This window comes from Lissotriton helveticus, chromosome 10 (assembly GCF_964261635.1).
Source record: "Lissotriton helveticus chromosome 10, aLisHel1.1, whole genome shotgun sequence".
Classification (NCBI taxonomy): domain Eukaryota; kingdom Metazoa; phylum Chordata; class Amphibia; order Caudata; family Salamandridae; genus Lissotriton; species Lissotriton helveticus.
The window spans coordinates 1,107,110,067-1,107,124,604 of record NC_136071.1 but is presented as its reverse complement, the minus strand read 5'-3'; the positions used below and the strand labels follow the sequence as shown (position 1 = coordinate 1,107,124,604).

Here is a 14,538-nt window from a genome sequence, read left to right as displayed (position 1 = left end):
ATGGATTTAACATGTGCCTTTGACACAGTGGATCATTCAAAACTATGGGCTCTTATAGGAAAGATGAAGATTTAAGGAGCTATTATCACACTCCTCAGAAGGCTTCATGATCAAACATCAGTGAGAGTCTGTTATAATAGGAATGGTGACTTAACAGAAAAATGTCCCTCCACTGTTGGGGTCAGACTGGGTGTGTGCTGGCCTCATTCCTCTTACTGTATATTAATGGGCTGGGTGAGTATTTGTGTAAGGGGGAAGGACATTCCAAGGGGCAACTTATGCCAAATACCAGTCCTCCTGTATGCAGACGATGCTGTTCTCATGGCTAGAACAGCAAATTGACTACAATCCCTCTTTGATGCTTTTAATTCATTTATAATTGATCTAGGGCTCAAAACTAATCGAATTAAATAATTTGTTATGAAGTTTGGCCCCAAAAAAGCTAGAAGAAAGAAATGTATCTTTGGAGGAGAAGAAATTAGAGAAACATTTTTTTTTCATATTTGGGTGTGGCTTTTGATATGGATTTTTATTGGAAGCTTTTAACGAGTGTTAGAGCAATGCAATTTCAAAGGTCAATAGAAGCTGTTTTTAGATTTTCTAAAAGAATAGGGCATACGTCAACTTAGGAATTGCTTTATGTGTTTAAAAGTAAATGTTTCTCTGTCGTTTCTTTTGGTGCTGGTGTCTGGGGATACATAAATTGCAATGCGCTGCAAATAATAGAAAATACATTTATTAGGAGATTGCTGACAGTGCCCCAACACACCTCTGTATTTTTCTGTCATGGGAAAGTTGGGCTGGGTTATTTAGAAGAATATATAAAACTGCAACCATTGTTGTTGTGGGCAAGAATTTGGAAATAACAGGAAGCCCAATTTTGCAGAGAAATACTGAGAGATTGTATGAATTTAGAAGATTGCCTAGAGATTCCTTGGCTCAGGTATATAAAATGTAACTTTGTTAAGATGGGCACTCCTGAGTATTTCTCCATACTGTTATTAATGTTTCCCCTAAAAGAATCAAAACCTTTTTTATCATTATTCTCAGATACACTGTCCTGAGGAGTAACCCTCCTGAACGGATAGTTATACCATCAACCCCAAGCACAGCCTGCACTTTTTGTACAGTGAAGTCCAAATTAGAGGCAAACATTTTTTCTGACAAGGTTACGTCTTAAAACAATCCATTTTCTGGTAGTGTTTCTTATCCAAGGCACATGGTACTCCTTACTCCCTCCCTGTCCCGGTTATGGTTTTACATATCAAATCACTAAGCACTTTATTTTATTTGGCAAACTTTATACTCCCCATAGAAGGCAATCCCTTTATCCGATACTATTAGTATAGAACATTAGGAATCATGAGACCACTCTGACTTATTTATTATCTTTAGATAACACAGATATTATATATGCTGTTTTAAATTACATGTTAACAGTACTTGGGATACCCAGCTAATATTAGGTCTGTACCATGTTCGATTTTTTTTTTTTATGAAACCATATCTATTTATTTATGATTTTATATATAAACTTATTGGATTTTGTGCAAACTTTTATGGCTCAAATAGAGCCGAATACATTTTGACTGACTGACTCCATTTCACATTACGACATTCATCCCCCTCTCAAAGTTCTTTGCTCCACTTCACCCCTTGACTGGCTCCCTAAAGAGCTTTAAGCTTCTCCATCGATCGCACGTTGACCTTTGGGTGGACAATCAGCTCTTTGTGGGATTCTCCAGAGGAAAGAAAGGCAAAACTGTACAGATAAGTACTGTTACTGAGGATAGTTCTCTGCATTAACACCAGCTATGCACTGGCCAAAAGCAGCCACTGTGTTAGCATGGGGTGTGCTTGTTCTTGACATCTGTGAGGCCACAATGTGGGTGTCTGTGCACAATATCAAGAAGCACTACTGCCTTGACGGCTAGGTTTAATTTGAAGGGCGATTTAGTCTTGTTCAGCCCTGCAGGACATGTTGGTCGAAGTCCACTGTACAGATCTTCCCACCTTGGGTGGTAAGTACCGCTTTGGTATCTATTTTAACGGGGAGAAATCTTTGGTTATAAGTATCCATCAAAAGAATGAGTTAATTACCTTTGGTAACACTCTTTCTAGTGGACATATTGTCTAACCACAGATTCCTCTCGTCCATTCCTCCTTTCTGTTCTGTGGAGTGGCTTCCTTTTACCACCTAAAATATTACCAAATTGGAGATCTGCACACTGGTACCTCCAATTGTCACTGCTCTGCATCTATTGTGCAATTAACTGACAACTGTGCCACCACCTAGAAGGGCACAGAAGGATTGCTGTGAAAACGTCTGCATCCAGAAAATAAATGGTATCTACCAGAAAGAGTGTTAACACTAACTGGAGTAAAACCACATTCAACCGGGCACGAATTACATAGTGGAAGATACTAGCCAACTTTACTGGCGAGGTCTGACTCAGTAATTGTAGTAGCTGCATGGTCAGAAAGATGTCCTTTGACTCAGTGTCTAAATCTCACAAAAGACAATGTTGTTATCCTTTTCTGGGGTGCCCCCAACTTTCAGAAATCCCTCCTCTGCACCTATAGATCACTGCTCAATAAGTGTTGTTGAGGAGCATTCTAAAAACCATAGTCTCCTTCAACATGCCATTTTGGCTCCTGCCAGCTTGCCTTCCTGAATGAAATTACTCTAGCTTCTGTGCACCATGATGGTCTTATTATTTCTGTGCAACTTATTTCATCTGTTTCATTCTAAATGCACCAGTGCTGTTGGCCTTGTCTGCACTCAATAAATATAAGAAATAAAATAATTCAGTGTACCTGGTGTTTCTTTCTTTCACCACGACCAGACAATAACTATGCAAATCTTGAAGGGATCAAGCGAAAGATATCCAGCACAACTTAAATTGCTATCAGAGCCGCATATTCAGCACTTTGTTGACCACACATAGCTTTGAGATCTGGGAGAAGGTGTCTAAGTTTGTTCTGTTCTTCTCTGGGGAAAAACCACAGGCAATGAGAATTTGCAAGTCTGCTTTAGCTAAATTTTTCCGAAACATTACCAGATTTTGGTCATGGTGAAAAGAGACGGTAGAGGTGGAAGTTCCAGGAGCTATAGTAGGAGTGTTTAAAAATTGAAGACCGTTGTACTTTAATTTCTACTGGGATATATGCAAGTAAGACAACAAGTGTAGTTTGAGTCCCAATTCGAATATAGTCACATTACTGATTCTGAACTAGGTAGACTGCCAAAATATCATGGAAAGAGTTAGTTCAGTGAGAAAAGAAGAAGGTTGGGTGAGAGACTGATGGAAAGGCTTGGTTCTGGGAAAACTGCACATCACTTGTTTACCACGATTCCTAATTGTAATACCATTCTTTGCTTTTATAAAGGTCCCCAATTGTGCATTTAACTGTATGCTTATCCCTGGGGATAATACGTCTCCGAATATCTTCAGTCTGTCTATCATGTCTTAGATTCTTGAAAGCTTCTGCCAAGACTAACCTCCCAACCTATAACATTGCCTGTATTTGTATTGTGTGATAAAGAGTTTGTTGATGAATAGTCTCTTTCTGTTTTGAGGTTCCGGGAGCGGCTCGGAGTGAAGGTGGTAAAAGCGTTGAAGAGGAATAATGACGGAGTGATCCATTCTGCTATCGACATGCTGTGTGCTCTCATGTGTGTGAGTATTGTCATTTTAATGTAATGCACAACATTTTCTGAAACTTTCTATTGCTAAAAAGGCAATGCTGAGGCTCTATTACTAAGGACCTCAAAGGTAAGCATAGAAGAGGAATTATTTGGAAACAGACATGTTTTTAATGCATTTTGAAAAGGCAGCAGATACAAGACAGAGATGAAGTGGCAGCTAATTTCAAGTCCTAGTTGCCATTTCTGAGAAAGCTATGCCAGGCGAGAGCGACTGGCTCTTAGTTTTAGCAGGACACGTGCATTTGAAGATCTTAAACTTCTACCAGACTGACTATGGAATTTCTTCTGCAAGTACATGGGGCCGAAACAGTGGTATGCCCAGCAAACAATTTAGACTTTTACAATAATCACTATACTCGATCAAGCATTTGTATTATATTAATATGACAAAGTAGTCCCTTTTATTTTGACTTGATTTCTTGAAAGTGATCAGATTTGCCAATTTGGAGCAGGGTTGGATTGAGATAGTTTTTTATCTCTAGAAAACTATCTAAAGTCCAACCCTGTTATGTTGTCACCCAAAGGATTACCATGTGCCTTTTTATATCATTTGTCTAAACCAAGCTGGCTATCCGTTTCTGTTGCATAGTGATTAAAAATTCCTTATTTTAAAACAGTTGATTTCAGGCAGGTTCTCTGAGCATATACCTGGGAAAGAGTAAAACCAGTGATTCACAGATGCCTGTGTGTGGAATAGTGATGATGAATAGGCTTAGTAGTAATTTTAATTACACTGACGTAATCGGAGTAATTTTGATAATTCTAGGTTACTCTTTGATGTAGAATTACCTTTAATTATGCCTGCTCACGTAATTTGTTTTTTTGTGAAATATTTTTATTGTGGCGATGATAGGAAAAAGGCACAAGGCATACAGTCATCAACCCAGTTGATATGCAAACAGTAGGATCAAGCAGTCCCAATGTCGATACACAGCCATATATGGCCCACATCCCGGAGGCAGGGCGGCACAGGAGTAAAGCATGTATGTTAGTGGGGAGAATTGCATATGAGCTCCAAGTATCATTAGAAACTTTATCAGTGTCCACGCCAATTTTCGTATGTCGCTCTCTTATACTACATAACAGTTCAACAGTAACTAATTACCCCATGAATGGCATTTCTAGTGCTGATCCGAGTAAATAAGAAGATACATGCAAGGGCCAACTAGGCCGCCGTCATCACAATTCAGTATGGCCTTATGGGAATCACAGCTAAATACAGTCCTATCTAACAAGGAATATCGGCGTGATCACAGGGGGGCCGCTACACTGCTTCTAAAACCCCGCATCAGACTCCCCACCCCCAGAGCCAGACTCCGAGGACGCAGAGGAAAACAACTCAGCGCTAGTGGCATCCGAGTCCTCCCCCTCCAGCCCCTCCATACACATTGTCCTCCAGGCGAGTAAGTCATCCTGGAGCTTCTCATCTTTGCGAGCGCTTTGCATGTGAGTTTCCTCTGCTAAGGCCCATTCCTTTGCATCCCTCAACCAATGAGAGATCTCAGGCGCCCTCTGACCCATCCAAGTAATGGCCACCCGTCTCCTCGCCAGAACCAGTAAGAGTTGCAGACATTTATAGGACAGACCTTTCTTTTTTGGCTTAGGCACTAGCACCAGTAGACAGTGGAGTGGGTCCAGATGCAACCTAAGGTGTGTGGCACGGGCAATGTACACCACCACCCTCCGCCAGAAATCCTGAATTAAAGGACATTCCCATGCTAGATGTAGGAAACCCGCCCTCTCCATCCCACATCTAGGGCAATTATGACGTCTATCTGTCGATATACGATGGAGGGAGACAGGTGTCATGTAAGTGCGGTGGACAAAATTAAAGTGTATGAGTTTAAAACGCGCATTGCAGGAGACTTTGCGAGTCAACAGTCCAATTCGCTTTCTCTGAGCAGGACCCAACTCTATGCCCAGGTCCGCCTCCCAAGCCACCCAGGCCGGCGCCAACGGGGGGGGATCGAGTCCCTACGCATGGCAGAGTAAAGGAGGGAGATCAGACGCTTACCTCTCCCACAGGATAGAATGATGTCCAGGGTATTGGTGAGCGGCGGTGCCTCTGGGAATTGGGGCCATGTTGTCCTGGCCACATCCCGAAGACTTCCGTAATGCAGGTATTGGCCCTCGTCGAGGTCAAAGGAGTCCACGGCACTCATAAATGACACGAAGGAGTCATTTGGGTAGAGGTCTGCAAGGGTCGCACAGCCGCCCGAGCGCCACTCTCGAAAGGACATATTTTCCTCTAGTTTGAGTATCGGGGCCAATATCCAAAGTGGGAGTTCCCTATGGAACGGCGCGCGCTGCAGTACCTACTCGACAACCCGCTGCCAAATGCCAGCTGTGTGTCTCACCACATATGGCAGGGTGCCATCGGCGCCCCGACCCTGCATTAAGGCCTCCCGTAGGTCTTAAGGCCTCCCGTAGGTCCTTATCATTGGCCGTACCAGCCAACAGTGCCAGTTCCCAATTCCCGTCCTCAGCGAACCACCTGGCGGCCGGGAGAAGCTGCGCCGCATAGTAATACAGGTCAAACCTCGGGGCCTCGAGGCCACGCTCGTCCCAACATCTCGTTACGGTGCGTAACGCGACTCTACTGCGCCCACCTGCCCAAAGGAGGGAGGTGAGGAGTGAGTTCAGCGTGCGGAACACTTGGGGTGGTAATGGGCATAGTGTTTTGCAGCACATAGAGGACCCTTGGGAGCATCACCATTTTGGCAACTGCCAAGCGCCCCATGAGAGAGAGAGGGAGTGTGTTCCAAAAGGCAATAGATTTACTGAGGGCCGTGAGAATTTTGTCAATATTGCAAGTCAGGAGTGTCTCTTCAGAGGTGGCTCCCTGAATACCCAAGTACCGGAATGCCAGCCGCTCGTACCGGAGGCCCAAATGATGGGGATCCGTATCCGGGTCAGGGACAGCATCAGTCAGTGGAAACACTAGAGACTTGTTGACATTCATACGCAGTCCAGAGGCTGCGCCAAAGCGGTCCAAGAGCCGCAGCAAGGCGGGGAGGGCCTCCACTGGGGAAGTCAGATAGAAAAGCGCATCATCGGCGTATAGGGAGATTACATTGGTGGTGTCCCCCACCACTATACCCCAGTCTTGCAATTCCGTGCGGGCAGAAACGGCTAGGGGCTCAATCGCAAGAGCAAATAGGAGGGGAGAGAGAGGGCAGCCTTGCCGGGTGCCCCTCCCCAGTGTCCACTCGTCAGAGCGGGCCGAACCCAGGCGCACTCTGGCTCGGGGCGCCCCGTAGAGCACCCGGATCCAGTCGCGAAATCCAGGTCCGAACCCCATTTTCAGGAGCACGTGCATTAGATAACCCCAGTGCACCGTATCAAAGGCTTTGGCCAAATCAACTGAGACCAACACGTGAGGGCCCTCCCGTCCCCGCACCTCATGTAATATGTGATTCAGGCGAAGCAAATTCATCGCCGTGTTACGACCCGGGATAAATCCGCACTGGTCGGGTTGGACGAGGTGAGTCATGTGCGGGGCAAGGCGAGTGGCCAATAGTTTAGTAAGGATTTTTGCATCCGTGTTCATCAATGTGATAGGGCGATGAGCTGCGGGTTCTGTTTTGTCACCGCCTGGCTTCAAAATCATACACACCTCACCCTGATTCATGGTGGGTGGAAGGGTGTCAGCACGCAAAGCCTCATTGTAGACTTGTAAGAGGGGGGAGGCCAGGATATGTCCGAAGGCATGATTAAACTCAGCCGGAAATCCATCTCCACCAGGGGTCTTGGTCCGGGGGAGGGCGGCTATCGCCGCGGTAATCTCACCTAGTGTCCGCTTTACATAGAGTTCTTTCGCCGCAGCTTCCGGTAGGGTCCGAAGATGGAGGTCTTCAAGATACGAGTGATAGACATCCTCCGATATTGACAGGTCAGCCTCATATACGGTTTGTAGATGGCCTCGAAGGACCGCAAGGACATCAGTCTCAGAGTGGACCTTGACGCCACTAGGGTTCCGTAGGGCCACTATTCGTTCAGGCGCGAACTCCCGACAAAGTATCCAGGCTAACAAGCGGCCAGACTTATCTCCTTCGCGATGGAGACGTTGCCTGTATTGGCCCAGTGTAAATTTATCAAGCCGTGTGAGTACGTCGTGTATTGATACCAGGGCAACACTCTCCGCCTGTTGATCCAACGCACCCGGATCCGACTGAGATTGGGCTCGTTGGAGCGTAGTTTCCGCAGCCTTGTAAGTCAGATAAGTTGTTTCCTGACCCCGTACGCAAGGCCCATACACGCTCCACGCACCACTGCCTTCAATGCCTCCCATTTGGTGGAGTAGGATAGGTCACCCACCACCCAGTTGAGTTCCAAGTAGTCGGACAGCGACGTCGCCACTTAAGCCTGCTCACGTAATTAAGAGTAATTGGCTCGGGGAGCTGATTAGCATAGAAACAACTAATTTAGAGAGCATGAACAGCTGTTGGCAGCTGCTATTCTTTTGCATTTAGTGCTATTTTCTTGGCGCAAAACGGATCCTCGCGTTCATTGGGAGAAACCAGTGCTAAATGCCGGGAGTGGCAAGCAAGTACTTTTGCGCAACCAAAGTAGAGCTAAATGCAGAATTACTTTTCTTGCATAGTTCTCCATATTTGTTTTTGTTTGAATCTGTTTATTGAATTTTTTGCGTTTCATACAATACACTGATAAAGCAAAAGACAAGTGGAATCTTACCACAATTTACATACGCAGATAATTGGACTCCTACATGGTAACCCCTACAATTTAATTCTGCATAATCTTGTAGAATTTAGGTGATTATGCATGATTGCACTGCACAGAATTACAAGAGTTATGTCCACTCCTAGTGATGAATACAATGTTTGCTGGTAAGCACATGGAGACCACCTAAGGCATTTTTTTTGTTAGACCATTTTATGGGGTTTTTAACTTTCCAGAAGCAGTACACATTGTTATCAATCATAAGGTACAGCATAACATCAAGGACATATCACGGGTACGGAGGTATTGTTAGAGGCATTAATCAGTTCAGTTCAAATAAATTTATTAGATTCAAATGAATCATGAAAGTTTTCCATACATACATAAAACAATTCGATACAACTTAAAACCTTCTATACAACAATTGGGGTGAATACATATAATAATTCACAATTAAGAACAGATTTCATTAATATACAAAGTTTCATCAATATGATTTTCCAATCACAATTCATACTGTTTCCTAATTAACAATGCGGTTCTGATGAAATTAAGCACAGCACTGCAAATTGCAGTAATAGACCAAGGTTGTAAATAATTGAAACCTTCTTGATACGAACATGGGCGAATTTCCTTTAAAAGGGGCTTAAGAAAGCGTGCCCTAATATCTTTATAAAGTGTGCAAAACAGCATAAGGTGAATTGTGCTTTGTTGGGCTAAATTATTACAAGGACAGGAACTCAGTCTCTCATGCCAACTTGCCTGTTTAGGAAAAGCCACAAGAAAGTGCAATGTGCAAAGACGAAACCTGGTTAAAAGGAAACGTGATTGTTTATGAATAGTAAAAGACAAAATAAAATTGCTGATGAGATAACGGCACGTAAGTAAATATATCATTATCCTGATTGGTCGTTCTTATTTCATAGTATGCATTTTTTATAATTAATTTCATATTAGATTGTATACCGCCAGGATTATCATAGTAGTGTCCCAAACCGATCCTATGAAAAGTGTTCTTCACATAACAAAGGTAGGTTATAGACCAGGCCTTTTCCAAATTCATACAATTTCTAATAATCACCCTGGAGAATGAGAATTCCTCAGAGATCCACACCTTTCCCCATAGGATTAATGGGGCAATATTTAGTTTATCTGACATAATCCAAACCCATCTCTGAGTGACAAGATTTTGTGGGAGAACTCATGGGAATCATCAGTAATCTTTTCAAAAATGTATTTTCTAAGATTTGTATCTGGCTGCTTTTTTGATGACCCCATACTCCTGCCCCGTAAGTTGCCACTGGGAGGCACTTTGATCTATATAAAGTTAACATCTAAAAGAGACACGTTAGTGATAGATTCCTTACCTTAGAATATCCCCAGGCGTCAGACTGGATCCGGAATTATTATTTTTTTTTTTTTGCATAGCAGTACCCTTGCCTGTCGGTAGGCGTCGTCTGCGGCTCCGCGTCCGTCGTGTGCGCCGTGATGACGTCGTCGGAGTACTTAGACGCCGCCTCCGCGTGCTGACGTCAGTTCTTTTTTCCGCGCCAGCAGCGCAGATCCGGAAAAAATTGTATCTTAGTCTTTTTTTTACTAAACTTTTTGATCTATTTTGATCATTCTTTTTCGAATTCTTCGACTCCTAACGGTGCCGGTAGGGATGCCAGGTTTTAAGCCCTGTGAGGATTGCGACCGGCTGATGTCGGTCACCGACCCTCACCGTCGGTGTCTCCACTGTCTTGGCGTCTACCACGACGACAAGACCTGTTCCGACTGCCGGGCCCTGACTTCGAAGGCTAGGCGGGAGCGGTCCTGCAAGCGGCTCGAACTCCGGCAGTCGGCCCCGCGCCGAGAACGGTCCCGGTCCGGACGGAGGTCGAGGGACGGGTCGCGGGAGAGGAGCCATCGGAGCTCCGGGAGTCGACATCACTCCTCAGGGTCGAAGTCGTCAGGTAAGCACAAGAAGTTGAAGAGACGTCATCTCTCTAACATCTCCCCCCGACGCTCGCGCGACGTGGCCGGGGTTCAGGTGGCACCACCCACGCGGCTCCGTCGGAGAGTCGCAGGCGGCGCGTCCGGCCCCATACCCCCCGGTCCATGGGCCGCGCGCGACGCCGGAGGAGATCGAGCGGTTCTTCATGGCCATGAGGTCCCTCACTCCTCCAACGGGCTCCGCGGCGCTTTGGGCCCAGCGGACCCGTCTGGGGGTCCTAGCGGGCCGGCGCCGCCGGCGCCTTCGGGCCCGGTGCCGTAGGCTCCCACTGGATCCGGTTCCGGGTCGTCGCCGGTGGACTTAACGACCTCCCCGGCGCCGGTCCCTCAGGTGTCACCCCCGGCGCCGTCTTCGGGCGGCGCCGTCCCTGGTGCCTCCCTCGACCCGGTTCCGGCGCTGCTGGGCGCCGCTTTCGACGCCTTTCGGAGAGATCACTTTCCATGAACCGGCCCCATCATTTGCTAACCCTGAGTACCAGGAGATGGGTGATGAGGAGTATTGGGAGGGGTCTGAGGACCCTCTGACACATGAATGTCCGTCCCAGGAGGACTGGACAGGTGAACTTGGGGATGCCAGTGGTCTGGACACTTCGCCGGACACTGGCTTTGTCTCACCTCCTACCATGGCTACGGAGGAGGGGAAACCTACAGTGTGGTGTTGATTAGGGCGGCCAAGGCCTTGGGCCTTGAGCTCCCCGTCGCAGCCGTGAGGACTAACTTCCTCACTGAGGTCCTTTAGCCGCAGTCCTGCTCAGCCGAGCCTCTGCTGCCGTTTAACGAGGCCTTAACTGACGTTCTTTTGGGCACTTGGTCCAAGCCCGCTACAGGTTCACCTGTAGATAGGAACGTGGCCAGACGCCACCGCCCGGCCCCAGGCGACCCTTGTTTCCTGTCCACCCACCGCACCCCTGAGAGTCTGGTGATCCAGGCCTCAAATTCCCAGACCTCATTCCCGTCGGCGCCGCCTGACAGGGAATCCAAGAGGTATGAGCAATACGGCAAAAAGGTATTCTCCTCCCTTAGTCTGGGACTGCGGTCTTCCAACACCGCATGCCTCTTGGGCCGCTACACCCACTCTCTGTGGGATACGGTCGGGGACGTGCTGCCAGAATGCCCGTTGGAGGTACAGGCTAAACTCGGCCAAGCCCTTGTGGAAGGCCGAGATGCGGCACGTTATTCTATCCGGTGTGGACTGGATACCACCGACTCTCTGGGTAGAGCGATGGCAACGACGGTGGCGATTCGTCGCCACGCCTGGTTGAGGTCCGCCAACTTCTCGGCCGATGTCCAGAATACACTCATGGACATGCCGTTTGATGGCCGTCGCCTTTTTGGCGACAAGGCAGACCATGCGCTTGACCGCTTTAAGGACTCCAGGGCTTCGGCAAGTCCTTGGGCCTCTCGGCCCCGCGCCAGCAATCGGCTGCCTTTCACTCCTTTCGTGGCCACGGAAGGGGTGCACCCACACGTGCTGCCAGCCACGCTCCGCAGGGTAATACCCAACGCGGTGGCAGCCGTGTAAACCGCCGTGGCGGCGGTCGGGGACAACGGCGAGGTCAGTCCACACCTTCCCCCGCAGCATCCGCCTAAAAAAAACCCTCCTAGTCCGTGCTTTCAGGCCCATGTGCGCCAGTGGGGGACAGGGTTCGCCATCACCTCCTCCACTGGCGCACTGTCACGTCGGACAGGTGGGTGCTGCAAATCGTCCGAAAGGGCTACTCCCTCCCCTTCGAGGCGACCCCTCCAGCCATGCCACCGCAGAACCACCGCATATCGGGGGATCATTTGCAACTTCTGCAGGAGGAAGTTACGGCCCTCTTGGCCAAGGGGGCCATCGAGCGCGTTCCTGGGCCAGAAGTAGGGTGTGGTTGCTACTCCCACTACTTCCTGGTACCCAAGAAGGGCAAAGGGGGCCTGCGCCCTATCTTGGACCTAAGGAACGTAAACGGCTTCCTCCGGAAGGAGAAGTTCAAAATGCTGACACTGGCTCAGGTCTTAGCTGCCCTGGACCCAGGAGACTGGATGATAGCGTTGGACTTGCAGGACACTTATTTCCACATCTCCGTCCTGCAGGCCCACCGGCGCTACCTGCGGTTCACGGTTCGCCACGAGCACTTTCAGTTTACCGTGCTCCCCTTCGGCCTTACCAGCGCCCCACGGGTGTTCACAAAGGTGATGGCGGTGGTCGCAGCTCATCTGCGCAGGTTAGAGGTTTCAGTCTTCCCCTACCTCGACGACTGGTTGTTGAAGGCGGGCTCGCCCCAGACAGTAGTCAGCCTCCTCCAGACGACGGCAGACCTCCTGCACCAGCTGGGGTTTTCCATCAATGTGCCGAAGTCACACCTGTGTCCCTCTCAGAAGCTCCTCTTCAACGGAGCGGTTCTCAACTCGGCGCAGTTTCGGGTTTATCCTCCCAAACAGCAGGTCCGGGATATTCATGCTCTGATTCCACTCTTTCAGCCTTTATCCCGGGTCTCGGTCATGTTGACGCTGCGGCTTCTGGGGCTGATGGCCTCCTGCATCCTTCTGGTGCATCACGCCAGGTGGCGGATGCGGGCTCTGCAGTGGGACCTGAAGTTTCAGTGGGCCCACCATCAGGGTAACCTGTCCGACCACGTCCTGATCTCGGAGGGTACTGCGAGACCGCTGCAGTGGTTGCTCACGGACCGCGATTGGGTCAGCGGCAGATCCCTCTCCCTTCCCCAACTGGAGCACGTAGTTGGGACGGATGCGACCCTCCAGGGCTGGGGAGGCCACATGGGAGAGGCGGAGATCAGAGGCCTCTGGTCTCCGGCGGAGGCCCGACTCCATATCAACCTTTTTGGAGTTGCGGGCGATTCGTCTAGCACTGAAGGCATTCCTCCCCTCTGTCCAGGGGAGTGTAGTGCAGGTGTTCACGGACAACACCACCGCCATGTGGTACTGCAACAAACAGGGCGGGGTGGGGTCGTGGACCCTTTGCCAGGAGGCTCTGCGCCTCTGGCACTGGCTGGAACGCCAGGGCGTGACCCTGGTGGCTCAACACCTGGCAGGTTCTCTGAACGCCAGGGCGGACGAGCTCAGCCGTCGGTGCATGATGGATCACGAATGGCGTCTGAACTCGGACGTGGCGCAATGCCTCTTTCAGCAATGGGAGAGCCTTGGTTAGATCTATTCGCCACCGAAGAGAACGCGCAATGTCAACAGTTCTGCGCGTTGGAATTTCCAAGGCGGCACTCGCTCGGAGACGGTTTTCGTCGCGAGTGGAGTTGCGGTCTGTTGTACGCCTTTCCGCCTATACCACTTCTGCCCAGAGTGCTGAAGAAGATCAAGCACGACCGGGCCCAAGTCATCCTTGTGGCTCCGGACTGGGCACGAAGGTTCTGGTATCCAGACCTGCTCAGTATGTCAGTCGATCCCCCGGTTCGTCTGCCTCTTCGGGAGGGCCTTCTGTCGCAGTAGCAGGGGACGGTCCTCCACCCGAACCTGTCACTGTCTCATGCTTGGAGATTGAGCGGCGACAGTTGAGGCCATTTGACTTGCCTCCTGAAGTCTGTAATGTCATTCTGGCAGCCAGGCGTCCCTCCACAAAGTCGGTATACGCCTACAGGTGGAACAGATTTGTGGCATGGTGCACAGCAAAGACTGTGGATCCTCTTGCTGCCCCTCTCTCTGAGGGTCTTCTCTTCCTTCTTTCTCTTGCCCAGCAGGGCTCTGCTCTGGGCAGTATCAAGGGCTACCTTTCTGCCCTTTCAGCCTTTCTAAGGCTGCCTGATCAACCTTCTTTGTTCAAGTCCCCTTTTGTAAATCGATTTCTGAAGGGCATCACACACACGTTCCCTCCTGTTCCGTTTGTGATGCCTCAGTGGGACTTGAACCTTGTTCTTACATTTCTGATGTGCGCTCCCTTTGAGCCTCTTCACAACTGTCCTCTCCGTCTTCTCACTTTGAAGACTGCTTTCCTGGTTGCCATCACCTCTGCCAGGAGAGTGAGTGAGCTCCAGGCCCTTTCTTGTACTCCTCCTTTCCTTTCTGTCCATCCGGACAAGGTTGTGTTGCGTACTAAGCCATCTTTCCTGCCCAAGGTTGTCACGGCCTTCCACATCGTGCAGTCTATCACCTTGCCCACCTTCTTTCCGCCACCGCATCCCTCTAAAGAGGAAGAGCGGCTC

General features: G+C 49.0%; 1 protein-coding gene across 2 annotated transcripts in view; it reads left to right on the top strand.

The window, feature by feature from the left end:
* The window catches only part of DNAJC13 (DnaJ heat shock protein family (Hsp40) member C13), a 1,517,524-nt gene that overhangs the window by 455,642 nt on the left and 1,047,344 nt on the right, over positions 1 to 14,538 (top strand). For both annotated transcript variants that reach the window (XM_078663869.1, XM_078663868.1), the window contains exon 13: positions 3,581 to 3,680. In XM_078663869.1, the coding sequence (XP_078519995.1) occupies positions 3,581 to 3,680 (100 nt within the window). The remainder of the gene's footprint in view (positions 1 to 3,580; positions 3,681 to 14,538) is intronic.